The 25,726-nt window shown below is 43.3% G+C and overlaps 1 protein-coding gene across 1 annotated transcript in view; it reads right to left on the reverse strand.

The window, feature by feature from the left end:
- The window catches only part of LAMC1 (laminin subunit gamma 1), a 125,981-nt gene that overhangs the window by 35,918 nt on the left and 64,337 nt on the right, over positions 1-25,726 (reverse strand). The window contains exons 2-4 of the mRNA XM_008701227.2: positions 6,695-6,999; positions 2,124-2,254; positions 55-221 (exon numbers count right to left, since the gene is read on the reverse strand). Of these exons, the coding sequence (XP_008699449.2) occupies positions 55-221; positions 2,124-2,254; positions 6,695-6,999 (603 nt within the window). The remainder of the gene's footprint in view (positions 1-54; positions 222-2,123; positions 2,255-6,694; positions 7,000-25,726) is intronic.

The raw sequence follows: 25,726 nt of genomic DNA on the forward strand, positions 1-25,726 counted from the left end.
CCACTCTGGAAGTCCTCAAGATAATTTAACAGACTGAGGCCAAGGGGCACTCACGCAGGCATTCGCTGGCGCTCTCGGCAGTTGCCCTCCTCCACGGCCGGTCGTTGAAGAAAGGCAGACACTTTTCACAGTCTACCCCGTAAGTATTATGTTTGCAATTACACACCAGCTTGTCAAATTCATTCTTCACACACTCACTGGCATGCCCGTTGCATTTACACCTGGGAAGAGAACAGACATTCAAAAATGTGAAACGGACACCAGGTCCCAGAAATGGATGCTGAAAAATGATGTACAAAGAGAACTAAACACAACCCCAGAATGGTTTTGTTTCTAGTTTTACCATTCAAAACTGGAAACTGAGGAACTAAGCAAAATTAAGTAATGACTGTTTGAGTTTTCAGATAGGAAGGAAAATTAAACTAGCAAAAAAACTCCCCCAAAACATCTTTATTTAATAGGGGATGGGGCATTAACCAGACATGAGAAGAAAGTCTCTAGCAATTTCGGAGGCTTCTACAATTTCTAGGATCACTTCCCGAAGTCAACAGTGTGTGTCAAGCAGCAGCCAAGTGTGGAGGTTAAGCAGAGCAAGGACCTTGAAGCCCGGTTGCATGGATCTGGGACCTGCCCTGTGACCTACCGATGTCACTTAACCTCTGTGCCTTACCCGTAAGATAGGGATGATGACAATGTGAATTTCACGGGGTTACTGGGAGGATCGAGAAGCTGCTTTATTCATGTGCCCAGGATTGTGCAGGCACACCATAAGTCAAAGATTAGGTCACAGCTGTTATCTGTCATAATGATTTTAAAGTATCCTGAGCTGAAGGTAGTAAGGGCCGTTCAGCACCTCACCACCATATGCAACTCTGGTAGCCTGATACTCCCTCTGGTTGTTTGGGGCAAGAATCCCCGACGGACTCCTAGATGCAGGGACAGTCATAAACTAAGGACTCATGGAAATGCCCATGAATACTGAAACAGGATCTGGTGGCCGGATGTTTCCCTCGCTGGCTTCCTTAAAGACAGAATCAGGCCCGTAGCTCCCACCCCTACTTTGTAATACATTTCAAACCTTTCTGAAACCTCTACAGTATACCAGGATGAATCCCAAATTCATCTCCCCGGCTCTCTTCTTTCTCCCGAGCTCCTACCCTTGAGTGGTGCACGAGTTCAGATGTCCCCCACAACTTTTACATGTCTGCACTTTTACATGTCTGCACTTAAACTCATCATCTCCCTACGTTAGCTCATTGTCTTCATTTACCACCATTCTCCTGGTCATTAAACCTTAAAATCGTCTTTGACTAAGGTCCTGGTACTTCTTGCTTCACAATAAAATCCATCTAAAATGTTCCTCTCCATTCTATCACCACCCCAATGTCAGGCATTTGTTGCCTAACACCTAGATCCCAGCATCATAACAAGAATATACATTCTCTCGATGGTACTCGACTTTCGCCTTGTCTGCAATTAATCTTCCTAACCACCGGTTAGCTAGCACAGGCCTACTTCAAAAAGCACATGATTTCTCATTGATTACAGTCTCCACCAGCTTTCACTCGGTCAACTCTACAGATTCACAGAGGAGATGTCCCTTAAGCCGAGTAGGTCTATCATCGCCCAACACCACACTTCTGCTCATGACATGCCCACCCTCCTGCATCCCGCCCACACATTCTCCTTCCTTATTCAAATTCCACCCAGGCTTCAAGGCCCAGCTTAGTTCCCATCTGCTTCTCTAGCTTGACAGTTCTGTCTCATTCTCTGACACATGGCCTCTTTTCATCTAAACCATGCATTTTAATTTTTCACATGTTCATATATCGCCTGCCCCATTCATTTGTAGGATCCTAGAAGGTCAAGTCCTTCTCAGCAGGTGAATGTCTCATGCTTCCTTGGTGGCTTCAGAGGGCCCGTCGCAGAGCTCTGCACTGAGATGCTCAGTAAGGATCCACCAACTGTGCTGATTCAAGAAGGTTTTAGAAAACCTAATTACTTTGTTTTCAGGATAATGAGAAGGTCAAACAACATTATGAATATGGTTGTAAGCGAGTTGCTACATTCACTTCTAAACCAAAGCTCCTGTCACTTTCAAAGTTATTTAATAGTTTACTTACCTACCACCCACAGCAAAATCAGAGATTGCATAATAATAGGACTTGAGAACTTTGGGGTCGTTAAACACTTCATCTCCAAAGGTGTTCAGGCGATTGAGAGTTACTCGGATGTCAGTGGCAGTTACCCATTCCTGCCAGAAAAAAAGAAAAAACAGGAAAAGGTAAAGGGGCTGAAGATAAGAGAAATAAATGTGACAAAATTTTCCAAATAGTTAATATATCATGTGACCTATGTCCTCTTCTAGCATCAAATCTGTTATAATGCTCAATGACTCCCTTAATATCCTAATATTTGTCTCCTTGACTCCTCCTTTCTTTGATCCAAATTGTTGTGTCACCACTCAGAGTCCCAAAAAGCAGGAATAATACTCGTTTCTTCACAAGGCTGTTGAGAGGCTTACATGAAATATACTTTTAAATCTTCGCATACCGGGAGGTACTCTAAACACATGTCCCTTCTCTCCACCCTGTATCCATGCCCCAAATCCAGTCCAAGAAACCAGCACACAGCTCACGGAGAACCACGGTGGCATAAGATATGCTGGTCATTGCCTCCTTCTGCCCATTTTGGACCATCTATGTCTCCTCCATCCCCAGTCTGCTACAGACAGATCTGGGAGAGGCATCCAAGTACAAAGTAAGAAATCATTACACTGGCTGAAACCAATCAGATGCAATTTTTGTCTTGACCTTTCCCATAATGTCACTTCTCTGGGAGGCCTTCCCTGGCCACCCAACCTAGAACTGCTGCCCACCCCAACGCCCTATTTCACTTCCCTATTTTATTTATATTGTCTGTTGTCACCACCACAACCCCACCCCTACCCCACCACTGCCACCACCACCAAGACTGTAAGCCCCAGGAGGGCAGGACTCACTTGCTTTGTAGACTGCAGTTTCCCTGGTGTTTAGCATACAGTAGGTGCTCAAGTAACATTTGCTGAGCAAATGAACAAATCTGAAGAAACCACAACTGATCAAATTGGTAGGTGTACCATAATGACAGAGGACAAGAATGAAAGTTAATGTTTTCCCCTAGGTTTTATGAGATCTAAGCCCTTATAATAAATGCCCTTTCATTGAGCTAATTTTAGTCAGATGTTTACATCTGTGGTAGATTGTTAGAATAATGATTCCAATGAATCATGTCTCCCAGGGTCCACACCCTGCAGAGTCCCTTTCCACCCTGATTCTGGGCTGGGGCTGGTGATCAGCTTTTTGCCCAGGGGATATGAGCAAATGTGACACAGGCAGAAGTCTGATAAGCACTTGTGCCTCGAGCCTTACCCCCTTGCAATACCTCTGCCATCGTGCGCGGAAGCCTAGTCTAGCCTCCTTGAAGCTGTAAGACCACAGGGGGAGAGAAACCCAGCTCCCAGCTAACCTGCCAGTGAGTGAGCCCAGACCAACGCAGAATCATGAGAAATAATAAATCACGGTCGCTTAAAATCATTAAGTTTTGGAGTAGCGTATGACACGTGACCACCCAAAGATACCAAATCCACGTGAAGTCCCATCCTGGGACTGCCTATCCACATCGCCCCCGCAGACGCAACAAGCAAGTGCCGGGCCGCAGGCGTCCATGTTTTCAGAAGGCTCCCGGTGAGACAGGGAGGCACAGCCCTGATTCAGCAGCACGGCTCGAACCATGCCAAACACCTGGCATAGGGAGCAACCTAGAGGGCTCATAAAAGCTAATCCCCGTGAAGCCTCCAAGTATAATTAGAAAGGAGAAGAGCTGATGATTCCACCGCATCCAAACTTGGAACTCCAATAACAACTCCCACTCATGGCCACAGGGCTCGGCATCGTTCAGTCGTCTGCGATGTAAACAGCTCAACATATCTCTGTGTTTCATGCTTATTATATCTCATACCTCCTTCGAGCCTCACCTTTATCACAGCTCTCCTTGAATAAGAGCTTCTCAAGGGCTGAGTCTAAGCCATTTTTTCCATAAAGGGCATCTTAAAAAAAAAACAGGCTCTGGAGCCAGACTTTCTAGGTTTTGAATCCCAGGTCTGCCACTTAAAACTGTGTGATTTGGGGCAAGTTATTTTATCTCTTCTGATAAATGATGGCGATGCTCCGTCTGTGAAATGGAGATAACAGAAGTTACCTCCCTGCAGAGTTATTGTGAGGGTGAAATGAGTAAATAATATATAGAGTGTGTATACACATCTATAGTAAATACAGCTGATATAGCCAAAGGTCTCAGAACACTGCTTGGCACGTTCTGGCACATTATAGTAAGTGCAATAATAAATGCTGATTGTTATTATTATAAATCAGCCCGTGCTTAGTAATAGTCATACACAACGAAACCAGGAAGGGTCTGCTCTCCCATCTGGGAGATCACAGCTTCTGGAGAGAGGCACAGGAGGCAATGAGGAGAGAGGGTCATATCAGCTAAGCTGTCAAAACAGTTGTCATTGTGAAATCAGCTCAAGTCCGATCAGCAACTCCTTGGCAACTAAGTATGAAAACCAGAGCTCTTACATCCAGAGACACATAATTAATGTTTCTGCATAATGACAGCAATTGACCAGATCTATTACAGATGCCCACAGCATTTCTACCACATTTAGTCTCACGAGTTCCTACGGTATAAAGAGTAGGAAACGTCAGGGGCATCTGGCTGGCTCAGGTGAGAGAGCACATGACTTCTGATCTCAGGGGTGTGAGTTTGAGCCCCACGTCGGGTGTAGAGTTTACTTGAGGGAAAACAACAACAACACAACAGTAGCAAACATCAGAATTCCTACAGCTGGGGGAACTGCTTTGACAGGCTGATAAGGCATCTCGTTAGCAGAGGGGCCAGAACACCACAGTCACACAGGCCACTGCTTTTTCCTGCTGACTGTACCACTGCCTCTGTAAGACAGTCAGACACAATCATTGGTATAGGAAGAAACTAAGCTAGCAAGTGTCTGCTAGTTGATCGACTTACAAAATCTGTAGATCACATTTCCCCTAGATGTTCTGTCTTCTGTTTTTCATCTAGCAAAATCAGTTATTCTTTCTACTCATTATTCTGAACACATCTTATTACCATTGCAAGAAACACTTTACTGAAAAGCCTTTGCTCATTGCTCACCAGAACCTCAGAGTTTACCAAGAGCAAGATCCACAATCTCCCAGCAAACTGCAGAAATACAGCAGAAGTGAAGAACTGGACCCACAGAGAAACATATTCTCATCTTTTGCCACTACCCAAAACCACACGGCCAAACCAGAAAGAGTCCTTGAATATAATAAACTTCAAGAGAAATACTGAGAAACCACAAATGCATAAAGGGGTGCCTGAGGGGTTCTGTTGGTTAAGTGTCTGCCTTCGGCTCAGGTCGTGATCTCAGGGCCCTGGGATCAAGCCCCACGTCAGGCTCCCTACTGAGTGAGGAGTCTGCTTCTCCCTCTCCCCACTGCTCGTGCTCCCTCTAATAAATAAATAAATCTTAAAAAAAAAAAAGCACAAAGCCCAGAAGAATAAAGAACTCCCTACTTCTCCCTACTTAGAAATGACAACAGCTTTCCATAAAACATACATAGCGTTTGCAAACCCACATCCAGTCTTTCTTGTCTCAGTCAGTTCATACAGGCTGCCCCCACTTCAAGGTCAATTTCAACTTCAGCTACGTGACGGAACCATCTCCATTCTGTGTTACAGGAAGACTCCAAATTATGGTGTATGAAGAATATGTACACAGAATTCATGAGAAAAAAGAAAGCTTTAATTCTTTCTATGCTTAAATGGGGAAAGGTCTCTATCACGATGCTCGAGCACCGTACCACAGGTCCCCAAACGTACATCCTGTCACAAACACCAGCACTGTCAGGAGATGAGAAGTTTTCATGATTGACAATAGTGCCGTACAAACCCAGTCCACATTTCCTTGCACAATAATGAAGGAATATGGCATTCTTAAATATCTTGCTTCAATTGCTCCCCCTCTCGAATACTAAAAAACACTTTTCCTTTGGTCAAATGAAAGAAGAGATAACGAAGGCTGTGAAAATAATGGACAGATTCATGGGGCGCCTGGGTGGCTCAGTCGGTTAAGTGTCTGCCTTCGACTCAGGTCATGATCCCAGGGTCCTGGGACTGAGCTCCAGGGTGGGCTCCCTGCTCAGTGGGGAGTCTTCTATTCCCTCTCCCTCTGCCCTTCTCCCTGCTCATGCTCTCTCTCTCAAATAAAATCTTAAAAAAAAGAGAAAAGAATGGGTAGATTCAAATACTCTCTTCAAAAGGTCAGAAGCAAAATGTTTCCACCATAAGTAAAGACCCAAGTTAAAACTGTTCCGTTTTTTTAAAAATTTCTAAAATTTATATCCCAGAATACATTGGCCGGTACATGAGAACACAAGAACATCACCTGGGTGGGAGGAACAAAGCTGCTTTCCTTCACGTACTGGGAACGTACAGGAGGAGAGCAGAATAAAACCCACCTGGAATCTACTCCTCCTACCCCTTACCTCTGAAGCGGGACCACAGGCCCCCACACAACAATCTTCCCGCATCCTGTATGCACGTGGGACAACGGACAGACTACAAAGCCAGCTTCCGGACGCATTACCTGCAGCACAGGGCTGTTGTCAAAGTTGTAGGCGCTGGGCCTTCCTTCTAGTGTTGAAAAGGCCACGTTGCCCCCGGTTAGAGGGGAAATGTCACTGAATTCATCTGTGCACAAGGCCTGCTGCTCGTCTCCTCCTGTCCTGATGAAGCCGCGGTTTGCCTTCGAGTAGGTGTTCTCGCAGGAGCCGCTGTAGTACTGGTAAGGAATCCAGGGCCCGTCCTCCCGCGTGCGCTTGTAAATGGCAAAGCTCTCCGGGCGGCTGGTGTGGAACTTCAGGCGCACGTATGTGATGTCAAAAGCTTTTCCTGTAGGACAAACATGAAGCTCATAAGTCATACGTATGAAGCAAAGAAATCCCTCTATTCCCACCCAGTTTGCTTTGGACCTTGACAAAGGAAGGATACACCCTAGACAAAGATGGTTCCAGAACCCACGACACACTGGCTGTGTCCAACAGGCGATTCTAAACCTGGAAATAGTGTGCGTTTTCCCAAGGAAATAACAAGTTATGGTTGGGGTCATAAGTTGGCTCATAAAAGCTTGTTTAAGACACGCATTGTTGAAATCTTGTTTGCCATGAAAAATGGTAGCACTGTACTTAACACTATTAAGCAAAACCAAAACTGCATTAAAAAGTGCATTTATTCTTAACTGCCAGGACTTCAGCAAAAGCAATTTAATTAAAAAACAAAAGAAAATATTTGCTGGCTTTCTAGATAGGTATTCTGGAAACTTTCAAGGTACTTAAAAACTCACTCTATTCTTGTTACTTCTTGATGCAGGGAGACTATCACGAGCACTATTCTTCTACTTAATCCACCAAGTTAAGAGCGGAATTTGAGAAAGAGAGAAAAAGGACAGTGATTAAGAGATGGGGCAGGGAGCAGAGGAGGAATGAAGAAAAAATTCCTCCAGCAGCTGAACAAAGAAAAAAAGAGAGAGAGAGAGAGAAAAGGAGAGAGGGGGGTTTAAAGAAGTTGTTTGCATATGTTCAAAGAAGAATATGCAAGATCTGAGCAGTGAGCAGGGAAGGGCAGCGAAAGGGAGGAGCCACGGGGCTGCCATCCCTCTGGAGGTCAGACAGCTTGCTGGGGCAGCCAGGGCAGGGTCTGGTGGCTGGGACAGCATGGCTGCCAGCCCGCGTGCCTTCAGGTGGGTCAAAAAGACAAAGTGCAACTGTTTTTCATCACCTTTCACTCACCAATTGGGTCTTTCCATCCCTGACAATATGTATTCTCTGCAACTTCCATGCTATCATGAAGATCACAGACTGGTCAACAAGTACGTGTTGGACACAACTACACGTTCAGTCCTATGCTATATACTTTGGAGGACAGATGTGTTAGACATAAAAGGTCCTTGCCCTCAAGGGGCTTACAGTCTTTCCTCCCCAAGTGAATTAATTCCGCAGGAAGCACCATACTCATCTTCCCCTACAAAGCCCACAGAAGAGGAACTCCCGCACACTCTCAGAAGTATTGCAGATAGATTTCTACCGTCCTCATGCCCACCCATCCTAGGGGAGAAGGAGGGATGGTCATGTGTGGCCTGGAATCTCCTCGGCTCACTCTCCCCCCGCCTGCCTGAGCGCCCCTCTCCTCTCCTGCACTCCTCAATGCAAGACAGTGCGTCTGCCTCTGGGCCAAGGAGGCCTGCAGCTGTCCTACTACTAGATGTGGGACAACATGGATGAGTCCAGCTGGGCTGGAGAGGTGGGGGAGGGGGAAGAGCAGAAAGCCCATGTAAATCATGTGTCCAGGCTCTATTCTTTAATCCGGTATTATCCACAATAAAACTAATACGATGAGCCATACCTAACTATTTCTTAGGTGGTCCAGATCTTAAAAGAGAAGTTTGATTACCTGTTCCCCATATACATGAAACACACTCACACACATACAGTTGTGAACACAAAGGTGTGTGGCAGGATGGAAAGAACGCAGGACTGTGCACTGTGAGATGTGAGCTCAGGTCTGGGCTCCTTCAGTTACTAGCTGTGTGATTTCTGCTCTGCCATTTTCTCCTCTGCAAAAACAAGGGTGATGACCTACCTCACCACCTACCTCAAAGAGTTGTTAGAAGGTCTAACTAAGATCCTGCATGTACTTGGTTAATTGTAAAACACCATACAAATATAAGACATTATTATAATAGAGTTTAGAAGAAAATTCCTGAATTAGGAGCCTGGATATGTTCACATGTAAGGGTCTGACTGCACAGGGACTCCACACAGTTGCCAAAGATTATACAAATCTGGATCTTCTACCTAAGATGCGGTACGTTTTGCCTGCACACAGGTTATGAATATCCAGTTTACACCCCACCTGTCAAAAGAATGAAAATGTAACCTCTATCTCTTTACTGTATCAAAAATGTTAAAATGCTACCCTTGAATGAAGGTGTGGACTTAGACTATAGTATCTGTGGCAGTCCAGATAGTGTGGCATTCCAATAAAACAATGGAGTTTTATTCAGGAGCAGGTGGTTTGGGATGTTCAAAGGCTTATTCACTAATCTGTGGATTACAGATTACTCCTGCTTTTCGACTCTCCCTGTCTCCATTTCTGACACAGCATTGTTCTTGAACAGCTCAACCTGCAGGAGACTGGATCAAATGGATCAAAGGAGAGAAGACGAAACGGGGCGGGGTATAATTGTGTTCCAGACTAAACTCTGCAGCACAGGACCACACTCTGAAAGAAACCGGCTCGTGGGGTCACTCTCACGGCTGCCACAGACCCAGAGCCATGGGTGGCAGAACATGACTAAGCAACTTTGCTAGCATTAAACTTTGAGGGAAACGAGTTTGCTGGAGCCGGCCCTACCTCACTAAGCCTTGTTTTCAGAGCTGCCTTTTTCATTCCAACCCACAGCCACAGGTGGAAGAGAAAAAGGGCTCTGCGGCCATCCGTACAGGAGGCTCGCACTTTCCACATGACAAGACAGCCACAGGCACTGCCCTCAGAGTTCGGGTCAGTCCAGTAGTGGGCACAGACGACTGCAATTCCATGCGATGAGTGCTCCGACGGGGGACGTGCACAAAGTTTGGGGAGCATGGAGGAAAGTCACCCGAACTGGATTTGCAGGATCAAAAAGAACATTTTCTAGAAGTGACATCTATGTCCAGGACCTGAGGAATGTGGAGGAATTATCTAAGCAAACAGGGATCAGCAGTCTAGGCAAATGAAACAGCATGTATGAAAAGCCCGGTGAACACAGAGGAGGGATCACTGAGGGGTTAGGGTTGCACAGTATAGCAAGAACGGGAGTGTGGCTGGAGACCGGCTCACCGGGAAGGAGAGCTGGCTAGGCCTGAGGCCACATTCAAGAGCAAGTTCAGCCTAAGGGCAATGGCGAGCCACTGAAGCCTTTATACAGGAAATACATGAGCAGATTTGACTTTTATTATATTTTTAAGATTTTATTTATTTTAGAGAGAGAGACAGAGAGTACGAGCCAAGGGAGGGGCAGAGGAGGAGGGAGAGGGAAAGAGAGAGAACCCCAAGCAGACTCCACAGAGTGAGAAGCCTGATGACCCTGAGATCATGACCTGGGCCGAAATCAAGACTTGACCACTTTACCGATTGAGCCACCCAGGCACCCCCAGATCTGACTTTTAAAAAGGTCACTCTGGCCACTGCCACTGGGTAGAGAGGAGGTTGGAAGGGATGGGACTAAACGTGGAGAGAACAGTTAAGAAGATGTGGCAGTAGTCCTGGAGATGACAGCGGCTGACAGTTGGAATGGAGAGAAATGAGTGGATGTCAGTGAGATATAGGAAGTCGACCTCAGTAGTAACTTGGTAATCGATGGACAGTACGGGAGAGAGGGGGCCACTTCTGAAGCCTCCTCTACTTTTAGTCTGTGAACATGTTGTTTCACTGTCAAAGCTCCTTGTCCAGAAATAAGATGGAAGGATTAAAAATAACATTCAGTTTTCTCATTTAAAAACAGGTAGATGGAGAGTAGAACCACCACTGAAACACAGGACACGGGAGGTTAAGCAGGATTGGAGGCAGGGATGGAGGGCAGGACGGGGAAAGGAGTTCAACTTTGGATATCCTCGTTTTGAGGTGTCTGTGGATCATCTAAACAAGAGGAAATGTCCGGTAGGGAGGTGGAGGTGAGTGGTCTGAAAGCCCGAGAGAGAGTTAGATACACAGATTGCCGGATGGTAATGAAGGGTAGGTATGGTTGAGACCAACGAGGCAAGCGTGCTGAGTGAGGAGAGAGCGGACTTTTGAGATCACTCTGAGGACTGCGGAGGAGGCTGTGAGGCCAGAGAGAGGACGCCAAGTAGAAGAGTACAAATACCACGGAAACCAAGAGTGTCTGAGGAGGAAGTAATCAAGGGTGGTAAAATACACTGAGAGAGTCACGCAAGGCAATGAGTGCAATGTCCACTGGCGTCAAGTCACACACAGGTCGCTGCTCTACTCAGGGAGAGCAGCCCGGGGCAGGTGTGTGGGATTGAAGAGGAACGGCAGATACAAGGCAGGGCGGCAGACACAGCAAGTGTAGTCAACGACATGGGTCTGCAGGAGAGGAGAAAGAGAAGACAACGGTGGGATGGGACACTGCGTTCAGGTTCTTTCTTTTTTGTTTTTTGAGATAGGAAATAGGAGGCTGTATTACCTGCTGTTGTGTTTGAGTCAGCCAAAAGGGGGAAAGCTGAATGTGGCAACGAGGCTGGGCACTAAGAACGAGATTCTGTGCTGGTAAAGGAACTGGCTCCCCACAGGAGACACCCCGCACCCTTGCTTTCTAGCTGGGTGCAAATGCAAGTGACTGAGTAGGTTTTAAGGGATGGAAGCTGAAAGTGTTCTGATGACTTTATCTTTTCTGTGCAGTAAAAATCAAAGGCACCTGCTAAGGGGGAGGAGTTGAGAGCAAAGCCAGTGGGGAGTATCTGTAGAGAGGGGAGAGACAGCATAAGAGCCACTGCAGAGGCCAGCGGAGGAAGCGGACCAGAGGAAAAGTAGGCTTGCTGGGCAGAGACGGGGCTGCCGAGTCAAAGGTAGGGGGTCATGACGTAGTAGAGACATCTTTGTGCGGGGGTAGTTTTCGACAGCCACTTCGCACCCCCTTTAGAGATAAGAGACAAGGGGGCTGAACTTCAAGGAACTTGGAATCTAATCTGAATAAATCAGGAAGCCAATACAGAAAATGGAGAAGGGTCAAGTCTTGAGTTATCCATCACCTGTAGTCACGGATAATCAAGAATTGGGAAACTAAGGAGCTGGGTTTTATTGCATTAAACAGCTGCCAGTTGAGACCTGTCAAGTAGGCTCACTCCCGTTCTTTCTCGCCCTCGCCATACCTCCCTACTCTTTATCTACCCATCCTACTCCTTTCACAGTGGACAAAGTAAAAAGATCTAAATGGTAGATAAATAGAACACAGACCAGGTCTTCTAATTTCCAGTCCAATGATAGCTACTCTACTATTTTTACACCATGGGAGCGTGCAACCGTAGACAGTATGACTTTAAGGTAAAGAGGCCAAGCCAAACAATGAAGAAAATCAGCAAGTGGAAGTCTAGAAAGTATTCAGCAACTGGACAACTAGAACACCTCCCCCCACCCTTGCCTCGCATTCATGAGCATGAAGCCTAACCATGGATATACACACCCTCAGGAAAAGATTTAGCTTCTGAATGTTCTACTGCTCTCCCCCCTCCCCCTGCCGCATTCCTTCCATAAACAAAAAGACTCAAGTACAGATGTTTAGAATGAAGCACACAAAATTAACTAATACTTCCTGCTCGGAATCCTTCAGTTCATGCTGGCTGAGGGAATGAGGGAATGGGAGGGGGTCGTCTGAACAATGAGAATCCAGCCTTTGTTCACGGAGGGCCAAGCCAAGGAATTCTGCTTACGCCTCCTACATGCTGAAGTATTTCTAATCTCTCCGGGTAGGGGAGAAACCCTTCCTGTCTTAGAATTGGATTCAAGTACTGACTGCTGGGGAACATAAACGTCTCTCTGTTATGTGCAGCTCAGAAGAATTCCATGAGGGTCTTGTGAATGAATGACAATGGCTATACAGAATTTCACAAAACTTCAAAATGCCCTCCCATGGCCTGAATTCAACGCAGAAAACTCGTTCATTCTAAAGTATCAAATTCGGAGTCACTGATTCACTATTGTTCTCATGTGCTAACTCCTTAGAGTCAGAAAAGGACTGTTCTCCTTGAAGTCAAACTTGATCTTAGCAATACAGAACTTGTAATAAGGTGGTACTGTGCAAAGTCAATTAGAGATGGTAGACGTTTAGGCTACGCAGTGGGATTCTCCAAACGGTTAACACAAACAGTAGTCACAGAGAGCAACGATCTGAAAACGTTTTCGTGTTTGTTAGCATAACCGCCGGCTGAAATAAGAGTTCCCAGGACAACGTGTACAGCTGCATACCAGCTGTTATCATTCCACCTCGGCAGACAGATGGTACAAACACCGCCTGGCCAATCAAGATGACCAGGGCCAAGTTAATGCTGAATGTGGGATCCTCAAGTAGACACAGATGGGCGATCAGAAAGCAGCAAGAGGAACAAACACAGAATGCGTGGAAGTGATATGGGTACACGGAGTTCATGCCAACTGCTAGAAAACCCAGTCCTGACTGCCTGCTGAAAGGCTCGTTTCTACTGTCTAGAACTCATCCTCGAAATAGATTGTTTTTAAAAACTTATTTTCACATCGCTTTCCCTTAAATGTCAGCGCTCCTTTTTCATACTCTCTCTCTGTTAATCAGCTAAATGCCAACAGCGTAAGGGGACAATTCCATACGAAGCCCATCTTAATCAGCAGAACTTACAATCGAGGACAAGTAACCTGTATTAGCTTTGTATAAAATAGTCATGTTAAATTGAATTTATTAAAGCAAATGCAATGACATTTACAATTTGAGAAATGTAATTGAAATGCAAATGGATAAAGAAAATGCTTCAATAGTCCAAATTTCCTGAATACACGCAATAAGCACTTCCTATCACACACGAGCCACTGTCCTGACAGAAAGACATGCTGAGATTAGAGGCACCGGACTACGGAGAGTTTCAGCTGCAAACTGCCAGGACAGTTTGCAGTGAAGATAATCACTGTAGGGTTCTTTAATTTTTTTTTTAAGATTTTACCCATTCGAGAGAGCGAGCATAGAGGAAGAGGGAGAAGCGGACTCCCCACTGAGCAGAGAGCCTGACGTGGGACTTGAATCCAAGACCCCAGGATCATGACCTGAGCTGAAGGCAGACGCTTATCCGACTAAGCCACCCAGGTGCCCTTTTTTTTTTTTTTAATTTGAGAGAGAGAGAGAGAGGTCGCACAGAGGGAGAGTGAGTGGCGGTAGCAGACTCCCTGTTAAAGTTCTTTTAAAAGCTAAAATTCTAGGGGCACCTGGGTGGCTCAGACAGTTAAGCACTCAACTTTTGATTTCGGCTCAGGTCATGATCTCAGGGTTGTGAGATCAAGCCCAGCATCGGGCTCCGTGCTCAGGATGGAGTCTGCTTAAAGTTCTCTTTCCCTTTCTTTCCCTCTGTCCCTCCCCCCACACTCTAAAAAAGTAAGTACGTGAATAAATAAATAAAATCTTAAAAAAAAAAAAAAGCTAAAATTCTATACCAAAGCTGTTTATAAAAACAGTGCTATGGTTATAACAATGGAGATACAGGGGGGAAAAAGTTTTGAAGTTGACTGACATGATCTTGGGGAAGATAATCTTAAGAAAACTAGATGTTTCCATAAAGTACCAACTTAAAATTTAAGCCCAGGAAGACAGTTCTCCTCTCTTCCTACCACCCCCCCACACACTACCCCCTGATGCTATTGCTAAAAAGGCCATGGCACCAACCTGGTACAGCAATCCACAAAAAATAAAATCTTCCTGCTTGTACTACCCAACTGCAACACCCCAGAAATGCCATTTACTCTGCAGCACACCGAAGCATCGAAAGTGATTTGGCTTAACACACTAATTGAAATATGAGATCATCGGACAGCCATTATCTGAACAGAGAATTCTTAACCAAAGACTAGAATATCAAACGGTCTTGGAGGGTAATTTCAAATAGGTGCAAATTACTGTTGAAGATAGATATTTTCCATTATTTAGACACAAAATAAACTTATCCTAATTTGTATATCTTTATAATTTTACTTGAAACTTTCACCAGAATAAACAAGATTCCCAAGTAAGATTCCAAGCCAAAAACTGGGCCCATGCCTTATTAACCCAAACCTCATGTTTACAAGACTCAATACCGGTCCTAATTCAGGCTAGTGGGTCACAGGCACGCCTGAAATCCTTGAGCTGAGCTAAAGGAATGAAGCCAGCATTTACTCCCACTCATCCGAGCAGAGGCAAAAAATCCACTCTGCTGAACGACAGAATTCTAACTACAAGGAATTGACGGACATGTGGAATTTAATGGAATCCCATAGATAAAGTACTTAATTATAATACTAAGGAAATAAAGAAATAAAGTGGCAATGAAAATACAAGCTGCAAGGAACCCATACTTTAAAAATGTCTAATTGTTAAGATACGAAAAAGAAAAAAGACACCATAATTTTGTGGGAAGCTATTTCTTATTCTAGGACATCCACACACTATTGAGAATTAATTCTTGGCTTTCATCAACAGAAGAGTAAAGAATGGTAAAAGAACAGTGAGAAAATCTGGGGGAGAAAAGATCCTAATGTGTAGTTACGATGGCACAATGATAGACTAAGGTCGACTCTGGTAAACCCCTCCCCTCCAAAGTCACAGGAAGCTGACCAGCAGTGTACTTTTATTCATTCAACAACAATTTGCTAGATGAATTTAAGTGAAAGCCTACTGAGTTATTTGTAATAGTCCTTCATTTTGCTAGAAAGTCTTTTACTTTCTAGTTTAACTCCTAATACACTTGCCCCTTATTCCCCTAGATCATACACTATTCGTATCTGTCCTCAAAAGAAGAAATAACTACAGATACCATAAAATATGTTACATACCAAAATACCTTTCTCGGTTTTCACAATTGCTTAATTTCCTACCGCAGCCACCCATGAGTTCAAGGACAATGGCCCTACTGGTCCTGATAATTCCAAGTCCAAGTCCAAATTCTTCCATTCATTCAACAAATATTTACCGAGCACCTGTTATGGCACTGGGGCTAGGGCAGAGAATAAGCACGGCGAGGTCCCAAAACTGTGGAGCTGACAGCACAGTAGGGACTGGGGTAGGTAAGGGATAAATGACAATCACAAATCAAAACAAAAATGTTACATGTTAGGTGATAATGACACAGTGAAGAACAAAGTGGAGGTGGAAAGCACAGAGAAGTGCCATTTATAAATACACTGTCATCAGAGACCTGGATAAGGGGACATTTGAAGAAGTGAAAGAGACACGGAGGGAAGAGCATTCTAGGAAGGACAGTGCAAATACCCTGAGGCAGAAGCATGCTGGCAAGTTCTGGGGAATGGTGAGGAGGCCAGGGTGGCTGAAGTAAGAATGAAGAAGGAAAGTGTAGGGGATGAGGTCAAAGGAACCAACGGGAGGGAGGGACTGCCAGTCATGTAGGCCTTGTAGGCCATTGTTAAGATTTTGGCCTCTACTTTGAATGAGATGTAAACCCACTGGAGGATTTTGTACAAGGGAGTTCACATGACCTAAGTGGTATTTAAAAGGATCATTCTGGCTGCTTTATTGACAAAAGATTATAGAGGCGACCACAGATTGACAAGAAGGCTAAGGAAGGGCTTTTTGCAATCACCCAGGCACAAGGTAGTGGTAGCTTGGTCCAGGCTGGGAGCAGACAGCAGTCATCAGAGTCTGGCCATATTTTGAGGGTACAGCAAACCAGTGTTACTGGTGGACTAGAGTGTAGGCTGTGGCTCAAGCAACTAGAGAGATGAAGTTACCATTTATTGAGCAAAGAATGCAGCAGGAACAGGTGTGGGGATGGAGAGCAAGAAAATGAGGCGTTCAGTTCCAGATATTTCAAGTTTGAGATGCTTATAGAACTTCTAAGTGGAGATGTCAAGCTGACAATTAAGATATATTGGGTTTCTGGAAGAGCTCCAAACAGTAGAGAGAAATCTGGAAGTCACCGCCATACAGACAGTATTGAAAGCCATAGGGTTATTAGATCAACACGCCTAGGGACTGGATACAGATAGAGGAGGTACAGAACTGGATCTTGGGACATACCAACTTTTAGAGGTGGGGGAGAGAGGGAGAACCCAGCCAAGGAGACTCAAAGAGGAATGGCCCCTGAAGCAGAAGAAAATCAATAGAATAGAATTCCAGAGGTCAAGTTTTAAAAGATGTTTTAAGAAGAAGAGAATGATCAACAGAGCCAGATACTCCGGAAAGGCTGAGAAAGATGAAGACTGAGCATCGGTCGCTGGTTTTGACAACCTGGAGGTTACTGCTGCCCTTGACGACAACTGGTGTGGGAGAATGAAAGGGATGAGAGCCGGAGAGAGAGAGAGAGAGAGAGAGTGTATGGGGATTGGAAACAGCAAATAAAGACAATTTTCCAAGTAATTTTGCTATAAAGAAATAAGGTGGTAGATGGAAGAGAGAAGAGGGGTTCCAGGAGATATTGCTTTTTAAGGTATGTCGATGGGGAGGATCCATTGCAGCAAATGAATTTACACTGAACTGTGAGGCCCTTCCCTGGTGGTGGAGATGGATGAGAGTGTATAAGAGCCACTTTGGTCCACAGTAAAGTTCTCTGAGACTTCTCAAAGATTTCCCTCAAGAAAGAAGCAATAATGGAATAAACAGGGGTCACTGTAAGTATCTAGATTAAAGAACTATCTGGTATCCAACAGTTCAAAACCACAGGAGCTGTGGAAGGCCACTCTGCAGTAGAGCCAGCCCACAGAGGTAAGCTTTCCTGCTACAGTAGTCCCATCATCTGGCCCCTGGTAAGAACCACACTGCCTGTCAGAATCTGTATAAGTAGATGCAAAAGTAGAAAATTTCTGAAAAAGTGCAAATCGTTGAGTCTCATTCCCAGAAGTTACATTTTTATAGGCTCCGGGTGAGTTCTCCAAATCTGAATTTCTAAAAGCACCCTGGGTGAGTTTTATGTATAATTACATTGGAGGAATATTGCCCTACTGTCAACTCTTCCACATCTTGGTTCTCGCCCTTCAAAGACTTAGGTAGGAAAAGAGTTCTGAGCTTGGTGCTGCCCTGCAGAATGAACTTAGGCACCCACGAGTGGTGACTCGGATTTTCACGTATCAGTATTTCAAGGTGAAATCTACTGCAAGCGTTAACTGTGCGGCCCGAGCGGTGACGCAGAGTCACAGTGGTCTTTCTGAAGACACATTCAGATGTTAAACTCACAGGGGCCACTCACCTCCCATCCCAGGAGGCCTGGTGACTGGACTAGCTGAACCCGAACTCCCCGACATTTTTCTCCATGCCAATTTCCTCTGTCAGTCAATTTGTATCCTCGAGGCCCTATTTCCCAGGCAAGTAGAAATATACTGATTTTTGAGAAAACTCGTCTGCTGCTGGGGGTTTCACAGCGCTACTCTTGGCATGCAGATACTGATCAAGAGTCCCTGTAAACCAAATTCCCCATCCCCTCTGGCTCCTTTACTTCTTCCTTCCTCCTCCGGACAATTACTAATATTTAATAAAATGATAACAAAACCAATAGCAATTCTCAATGACAAGAAGCAAATCTGGAAACCAAGAATTCACTTCTGCTTCAATACACTCAAAAAGATAAGAAACCGCTTTTTCTTCTTTGTCTGAAAGCCTAGACTTGTTTAACCCTAGTCTGTGTTGGTAATGTTGGCATTTTCAGGGAGGGTGTTACATTCTGTTGGCTCAAAACCAGTGTAGAAATATTTACTTTTCAGAGAAGAAATTTCAGGTATTAAAAAATGTATATATTTCATATATATATAATTGTATAGTAATAATTATATATATGTGAAGGGAGGCTTAAGAGCAAAGTACCAGGAGTTCATATTGATACTGGAGAGAGGGAGCGGGGCAGGGGGGGAAAAGGGGGACGGACAGAAAAGGTGGAGATAGAGATTGACTGAGGAAGTATAAGGACAGTCTAAAAACCCAGACTTGATAGTCTGGATTGTCCATACTCGCAGAGCATTCGCATCTCATCTGCAGGGAGTGCTTTCTTCTCATTTCAGAAATATTTTGAAGTAACTGATCCCATCTCCTTCCAGACTCAAGCCTTAGGACACACATTTAGTAGTTTAGAATCTAAGGTTGACCAACTACAGCCTGCAGACTGAATCTAGCTGTTTTGTAAATAGTTTTACTGGAACAAAGCCACACCCATTCATTTGCACGCTGTCTCTGGCTGCTTTCTGGTTACCAGGGCAGAGGTGAGCAATTGTGAAAGAGCATGCAAGGCCTATGATATTTACTATGTGGCCTTGCAAAGAAAACAGTTGCCAATACTGAGCTAAGAAATCAAAGACCATAAGAACAAAGATTTCTACTAAAATCTCCTCTACCTCTTGTCTACAGGGCATACTGTTTTAAAATCTGGTCCAAGGAAATCTGAATTTTTCCTCTATTGCCACAAAAAATATGCAGAAAGTTTATTCAGAAATTTTACATTATTAATAACAATTCTAATATATCTGATACAAGAATTACTTATTACTTCATAGGGGGAAAAATGCCACCTTTTTCTTTCCTGGCAAATGAACAGGCAAAAAGATCAGCAGTTAAAAGATGAGGGGATGGAAGGACGCCTGGGCGGCTCAGTCGGTTAAGCGTCTGCCTTCAGCTCAGGTCATGATCCCGGGGTCCTGGGATCAAGCCCCACATTGGGCTCCTTGCTCCACGGGGAGCCTGCTTGTCCTTCTGCCTGCTCTGCCTGCTTGTGCTCTTTCTCCCTCTGACAAATAAATAAAATCTTAAAAAAAAAAAAAAGATGAGGGGTTGGGGATGTAATTCATTTAGAAAATCAAATCTATAATTACCTTCTACAGCCTGCAAAAATAAACCAGCCAAGCAGAAAGAGGAGAGAGCAGTGCTGTGAAAAGTTGCACCATTTTCCCAGGGGTCCCCCCTCCGGAACCCACCCCAAGTGGAGACTTCATGAGCAGTAACAGCAGTGAAAGGAGGGAAACGGAGAAATCAGCTCCAACAGTAATCATCGCTGGGACAGCAGGAAAAATGACATGTTGATAACTGCAGATAAAGTGGAAAATGCGAGTAGATCCCACTTAGATCTCTGCGGGAACCTCCCTCCGTTGTCCTCTGGGTAGGAATTCAGTCCTTCACACAGGCCTCCTTGTGCATCTGCTCTTGTGAGCGGATGGACAGTTTACATCATGAAAACACTCTGCCAGCTGGCACTCTCTCCACAAGTGACTGATTGTGAGCAGATGCCTCGTAAGATAAGTATAAACGAATACCCTCTTCTTCATTTTTCATTCATCCACCCTCTTTGCAGAGGAATGGAAATGCACGCCCTATACACCATCCTTTAGAAACCAAAGCCTGTGTTCTTCACATTCCTCCATCTCTCGTGGACTGTGCTTGAACTTGCTATTGCGTTCCTGATTAAATTACGGCCCCACCAAATATCTCACATGTATGCAATCTCCCTAGATTATTTGTAAACAATCTTGCGCTTCCAGATGCAAGCATCTGCTCATTTTTTCTAAAGACGTGAGCACTGAATATCCCCTAGAATAGCCTCAGTTTAGAACGTTTGATAATCTACCACGACAAGAATCAGAACTTCCATCCAGAAGTCAATCTAAATTATTGGAATATTTAGTGTTACGCAAATACGCTTTTTTTCTAGTTAAATCACCTTCCCTGTAATGTACATAATTCCAGAAACATGTTTTAAATTTCCCTTCAATGAGAAAGTAGTCAAGAGTTTTCAGTGTCCCTTTCCAGCGAGAAGAAACTTTATGATCACTACTGAAACTGTTCTTATACATATGTATACATCACATTCCACGAGGGGATGTCGAGGGCAAGAAAAGCATCTGACAAATTATTCACATAGCATACTTCAGGTAGGTCAGTTGGTCAGATTCCTAGTACTTCAAAAACATAAGCCCTTCTTATCTGCTTTTCCTTCTACATGGAGAGCAAACATTTAGCAGTGCTATCAGAAGAAATGTTCTTCAACTCCATCCTTCACCGTATTGCAGACAGACGGTGCCACAGTCCGCATCCACGGGAGTATTTCACACGCACCGTAATGGGACTTGTTCTACCTCTCCATTTACGTTCTGGAGGACGGCCAAAGTCCTTTCTAGCTCTCTTTGATCTGATGCCAGAGACTTGGTATCTAACACCCACCTGGAAGAAATTCCCTTAGGAGCTCCGGGACCAAAGAGGAATTGGGAAGGAGTGGGAAAATACCGTATATACCCATCCTACACCCTATCATTCTCTAGCTTACCGATCGGTACCAGTTACTCGACCTGGTGCAAATTCCTTAGGCATGTTATTGCAAGGCATTCGTAAATCTGAACAACCATGCTTCGTTTTGTACCTTCAAACCCCCTCCTATAACTCTCCAGCACAAACTAAAACCTCTACTCCACTTTGCCACCTGTTTTATCCATATACCATTTCTCATTTCAGAGTCAACCTCTAGCCTTTACTTCCTCCAAACCCTACCAACCTTTCCAGCTTGAGTTCAAGTACTATGGACTCCATGACACTTGTATTATCATCTTACTTTTCTGAACACATGGCACCTACTATCCAAACCGCAGAACTCAGTACTTGAGTATTCACTCCCTTGTGCAAGTTTCTTTTACCCTATAAGAGATTAACTTACTCAAAAGCAAAGGTATCTATTTGTACTTTTTGGGTATCCTCTACAATAGTATTTTTCAAGCTTTTTGGACCTTGACACACAGTAAACACAACAACACAACAAAAACTCACCACCTTGTATTGCAATCCTGAACACACACATATACTCAGAACTGAAGCTCAAATCTGATAATACTATCTATGATGCAATTTGATATTCTATTCTCCATTTTATTTGTTACAAAATGCTAGTTACAGCTCACTGAATTGAATTTATGACATTAGGGAGTTGCAACCCACCATCCCTCAGGCACTGTCCTTGACACAAACCAGGTGCTCAAGAAACATCTGTTTACTAGACTGACTCATCTGTTACACTCAGCAGGTCAGAATTCTACAATGAGATGATGTTTTCTGGACACTGACAAAGTTTAAGATGATGCCCTTTAAGATCTTCTTCCAATAATTTTAAAACCAGAACGATATTTTTAAAAGAACCTCTCTGTGGCAGCCTTTAACAAGATCAAAGGAAAAAAACCTTTTCCTAAAGGTAAAAGGCCAGACATTCCATTCATCAACATGGCATCCTTAAGAGGATGAACCAATCCTTCCAAAGAAGGTCTTTGTAGCAGCTCTGGTTCCAGAAGAACTTCAACCATGAGCACGTGATGAGCCTTCAGGGTAGTAGCAAGGATTTCCTCTCTGAGAGATGGCTGGTGCGTGGTGCTGGGGGTTAGATTTCTACTAAAGAGAAGATATTTGGTTACTTATTGGGAAACTCCGTTCTCTATATCTCATGTTCATGGCACTTTTTTCATTGGATTATCTGTATCTGGAATTATTTTTATTTTTTCTTGTTTTGTTTCTATGTCCACACACACAGACACAGACATGAAAGTAACCTTTTCAGGACAAGGAGGTCTTGTCTTATCCCCTGCTATCCCTTCACTTTGAGGTACATTCTTGTTGTCTTTTAAAAGGAGAGAAATGTCTGATGTGTAAAATAAGCAGCAATCCTATATGAGAAAGACAGTGGCCTAGGTAAGCCTGGTTTGTTGTTTGGTTCTTCACTGATTTATTCATTTTGCAAAAATATGCTAAAACATACTGCATGCCAGGGGGTTGGTTAGACACCAAAGATACAAGGAAGAAATAAGACTCAGTCCTTGCCCTAAAGTAATTCTATATGATCTATAAGGGAAGACACAAATCATTAAAATGCAAAGAGAGAGACACACTATACTAGGGAGTGAGGAGCAACCATACATCTGTTTTTCTCTTCTATAAAATAAAGAGCTTGACAACACAAGCTTTAATGTCCACATCCAAAAAGTTGCTTGATTCTACAACCTTACCTGTCAGCCACAGTTTTTATCCATATACCATTGTTTTATCCATATACCATATCCAATGTTTCTAAGGATACCTCTCTCACCAGGTCTTTTTAATACTTTCTCTTCTTACAGGAACATTCTGGAGGAATGTTAAAAATGCCGTAAGAACTGATTTCACAAAGCCAAATAACATCGGAGACACAAAATACCAGCTGGTTTCCCATTAACTTCAGTTCTATAAAGAACTAAATAATTTTCTGCGCCTACACAGTGCTTTTGCCAATATTCCTAGCTCAGTCAAGTCCTATATTCCCAGATGCAGGCGAATGTTTATATTGAATAACCTGCAAAGGATAGCAAAACTTAAGGTACAATTTTTAAGGTTAAAGATGTCTAATGAATGAGCCCAGGGTTCTCAAATAATTGTTTTCATTTTTGGATGAGAAAAAGATAACTCTTGGTTTCTACGTCCTCAAAAGCTGACGCAGTTCCATCTCCAGGCTCTAAACAAATAATCATACATCTTTGTCCATATCTAGCTGGGAGGGACAAACGACACGTCATGTTTCAGATTAAGTTTTTCAGGAGCAAGAAAGAATGGATTTTCTGCTCTTGCTTCCCTCACTTGAAAAAGCAAATGTCTGGATCTCTTTGAAAATTAGCCCAATCTATAAAACGACTGGAACTAAACTGGACTCCCACCACTACTTGGCTCCCGCATTCTTCCACAAGCTTGGAACAAAGACCCCCTTGACTTCCGCGTGTAGGCGGATTAGAATTGCAATGCGGCCCTGCAGCACATTGCTGCACAGTGACTCCACGCTAAGCCAAGGAAGCCTTCTTGAGATTCTTCTTCCCCGTTCTCCTTCTTTCCATGGCAAGAAAATTTCAAGTCTACCATATACCATAGAAGTGTAATTTAGCATAAAGCAGGCCTGTCTATATATTTTTAAACAGAGAGATGGGCATTACTTCACTTCCCTGCTTTTACTGAGTGCTGTTTCCAGCCCTTGTAGAGTCTCATCAAAGGCCAGACTAAGCGGACACGTGCTAAAGGTCAAACACTTCAAGTTCGTAAATGTCCAGGGAGAACCTAAAATATATATATTAATATTAATATACTAAAACATAAGAATATACTAGTAATACATAAAACAATGAAAATGGGAAGGAGCTGAATGGTAAAAACAGCAGCAAAGGGACAGCATGAGGGTGAGCCAATTCTCACCAGTTTTCTCCAGAATTTACAGACCAAGTTTATAAACATTTTTTAGTGGTACCTCCTTTTTAATTTAATTTCTAAGCACATCCTGAATGCCCGAAGTAATGTATGTATGTAAGGATCAGTGTGTTCTCTGGCCTCACAAAGTCTGCAGTCTAGTGGGACCACGAATCAAAGTGCAACACAAAGAAGGATGTGCTATGTTTTAGCAAAGGCACCATCAGGGCAGACTGACTTCAAAGGGATGATTTCATAAATTTTTAAAAAGCAGTTATGGACAAATTTAGGTTTTTCTGATAAAATACAAGTGGGTGATTCTGACACAATAGAGCTATATAATATACACCCTCGACTGCATTTTCTTTCAGTGCTTCTCCTGATATCTTACTATATGAGTTTTTAGAATACTGACATTGAGTAAAATGCCTGGCATTGTCATTCTTAACACCGGAATAAAAGAAGGGAGCATTGTAAGGAACCCACAGAGAGAACTTCCATGAATACACGTACAGATGAGGATAGAGCCTACTTCTACAGGCCACATATGCTTTAATATAATAAAAGAATTTCTCCCCTAAATTATCCTTTCAGAAAGGGAAGAACAGCTTTGTATTCTAGTTCTTACAAAGCTTCCCAGTTACTTCATTTTAGACCAAAATTACTGTGGGGAAATCAAATTAGTTGAAGTGACCTCAAATAATACAAGTTTTGGAAGCTTATGGGACACAGAATAGAAGGTTTTTCTTGTTCTGTTTTGTTTTTTAAGAGGCAAAGAGCTTAACCCATATTTATGTAATTATCCCTGGGAGGTATGGCTTTAAAATGAAAAGTGCTGAATACTGTAAATAGTAAGGCTTTTAAAGAATATTTTATTAGGCAGTAGAGTAAGTGGTTATATTGTGAAGATTCCAAATATAAACTAAAAGAAGAAATGGAAAAATGCATACTGATACTACATGAATCAGTATATATGGCTTAAAATAAAATTTCCAACAATAGCAATCTTACACAAATTTTTAAAGTACACTATCATAAATAATTTATTCATGGAAATGAATATAATATGATCTGGGAAACTGTGCTGATGGCTAAAAAGGTGACTTTAATAATCACTGATGTCTAAGACATATGTAAAGAATTAGAATAAAATGGTTCCATAAGGGGGCGCCTGGGTGGCTCAGTTGGTTAAGTGTCTGCCTTTGACTCAGGTCATGATCCCAAGGTCCTGGGATTGAGCTCTGCTTCTCCGCAGGGGAGTCTGCTTCTCCCTCTCCCTCTGCCCCTGCTCGTGTGCTCTCTCCCTCATTCATTTTCTCTCTCAAACAAACAAAATTGTAAAAAAAAAAAAAAAAAAAAAAAGTGGTTCCATAAGATGTTAGAATGTGGAAAACAATCCTAATTTTTTATATATGTTACTTATAACACATAAATTTAAATTAAATATTTTAAGTAGGCATCTAATTATTTCACCTATATCCCTAAAATTTTTATATATTCAAGTTGGTATAAACCTGTTTTAAAAATCTTCTCAAAGGGAAAAAAATGAGAAACAGCTTAATATTGGGGGTTGTCTTTTACACATTCATATGGTAAATTTCATGTTAAGACTCAAAAGGAACACGATGGTAGTCCAAAGGGGATTCGGTAGGAGAACTGTCCAATATTCAGCAGAGCAATACCCACACCAAAATTACAGTCTCA

Source organism: Ursus maritimus, unplaced genomic scaffold (genome assembly GCF_017311325.1).
Source record: "Ursus maritimus isolate PB19 unplaced genomic scaffold, ASM1731132v1 scaffold_2, whole genome shotgun sequence".
Taxonomy (NCBI): Eukaryota; Metazoa; Chordata; class Mammalia; order Carnivora; family Ursidae; genus Ursus; species Ursus maritimus.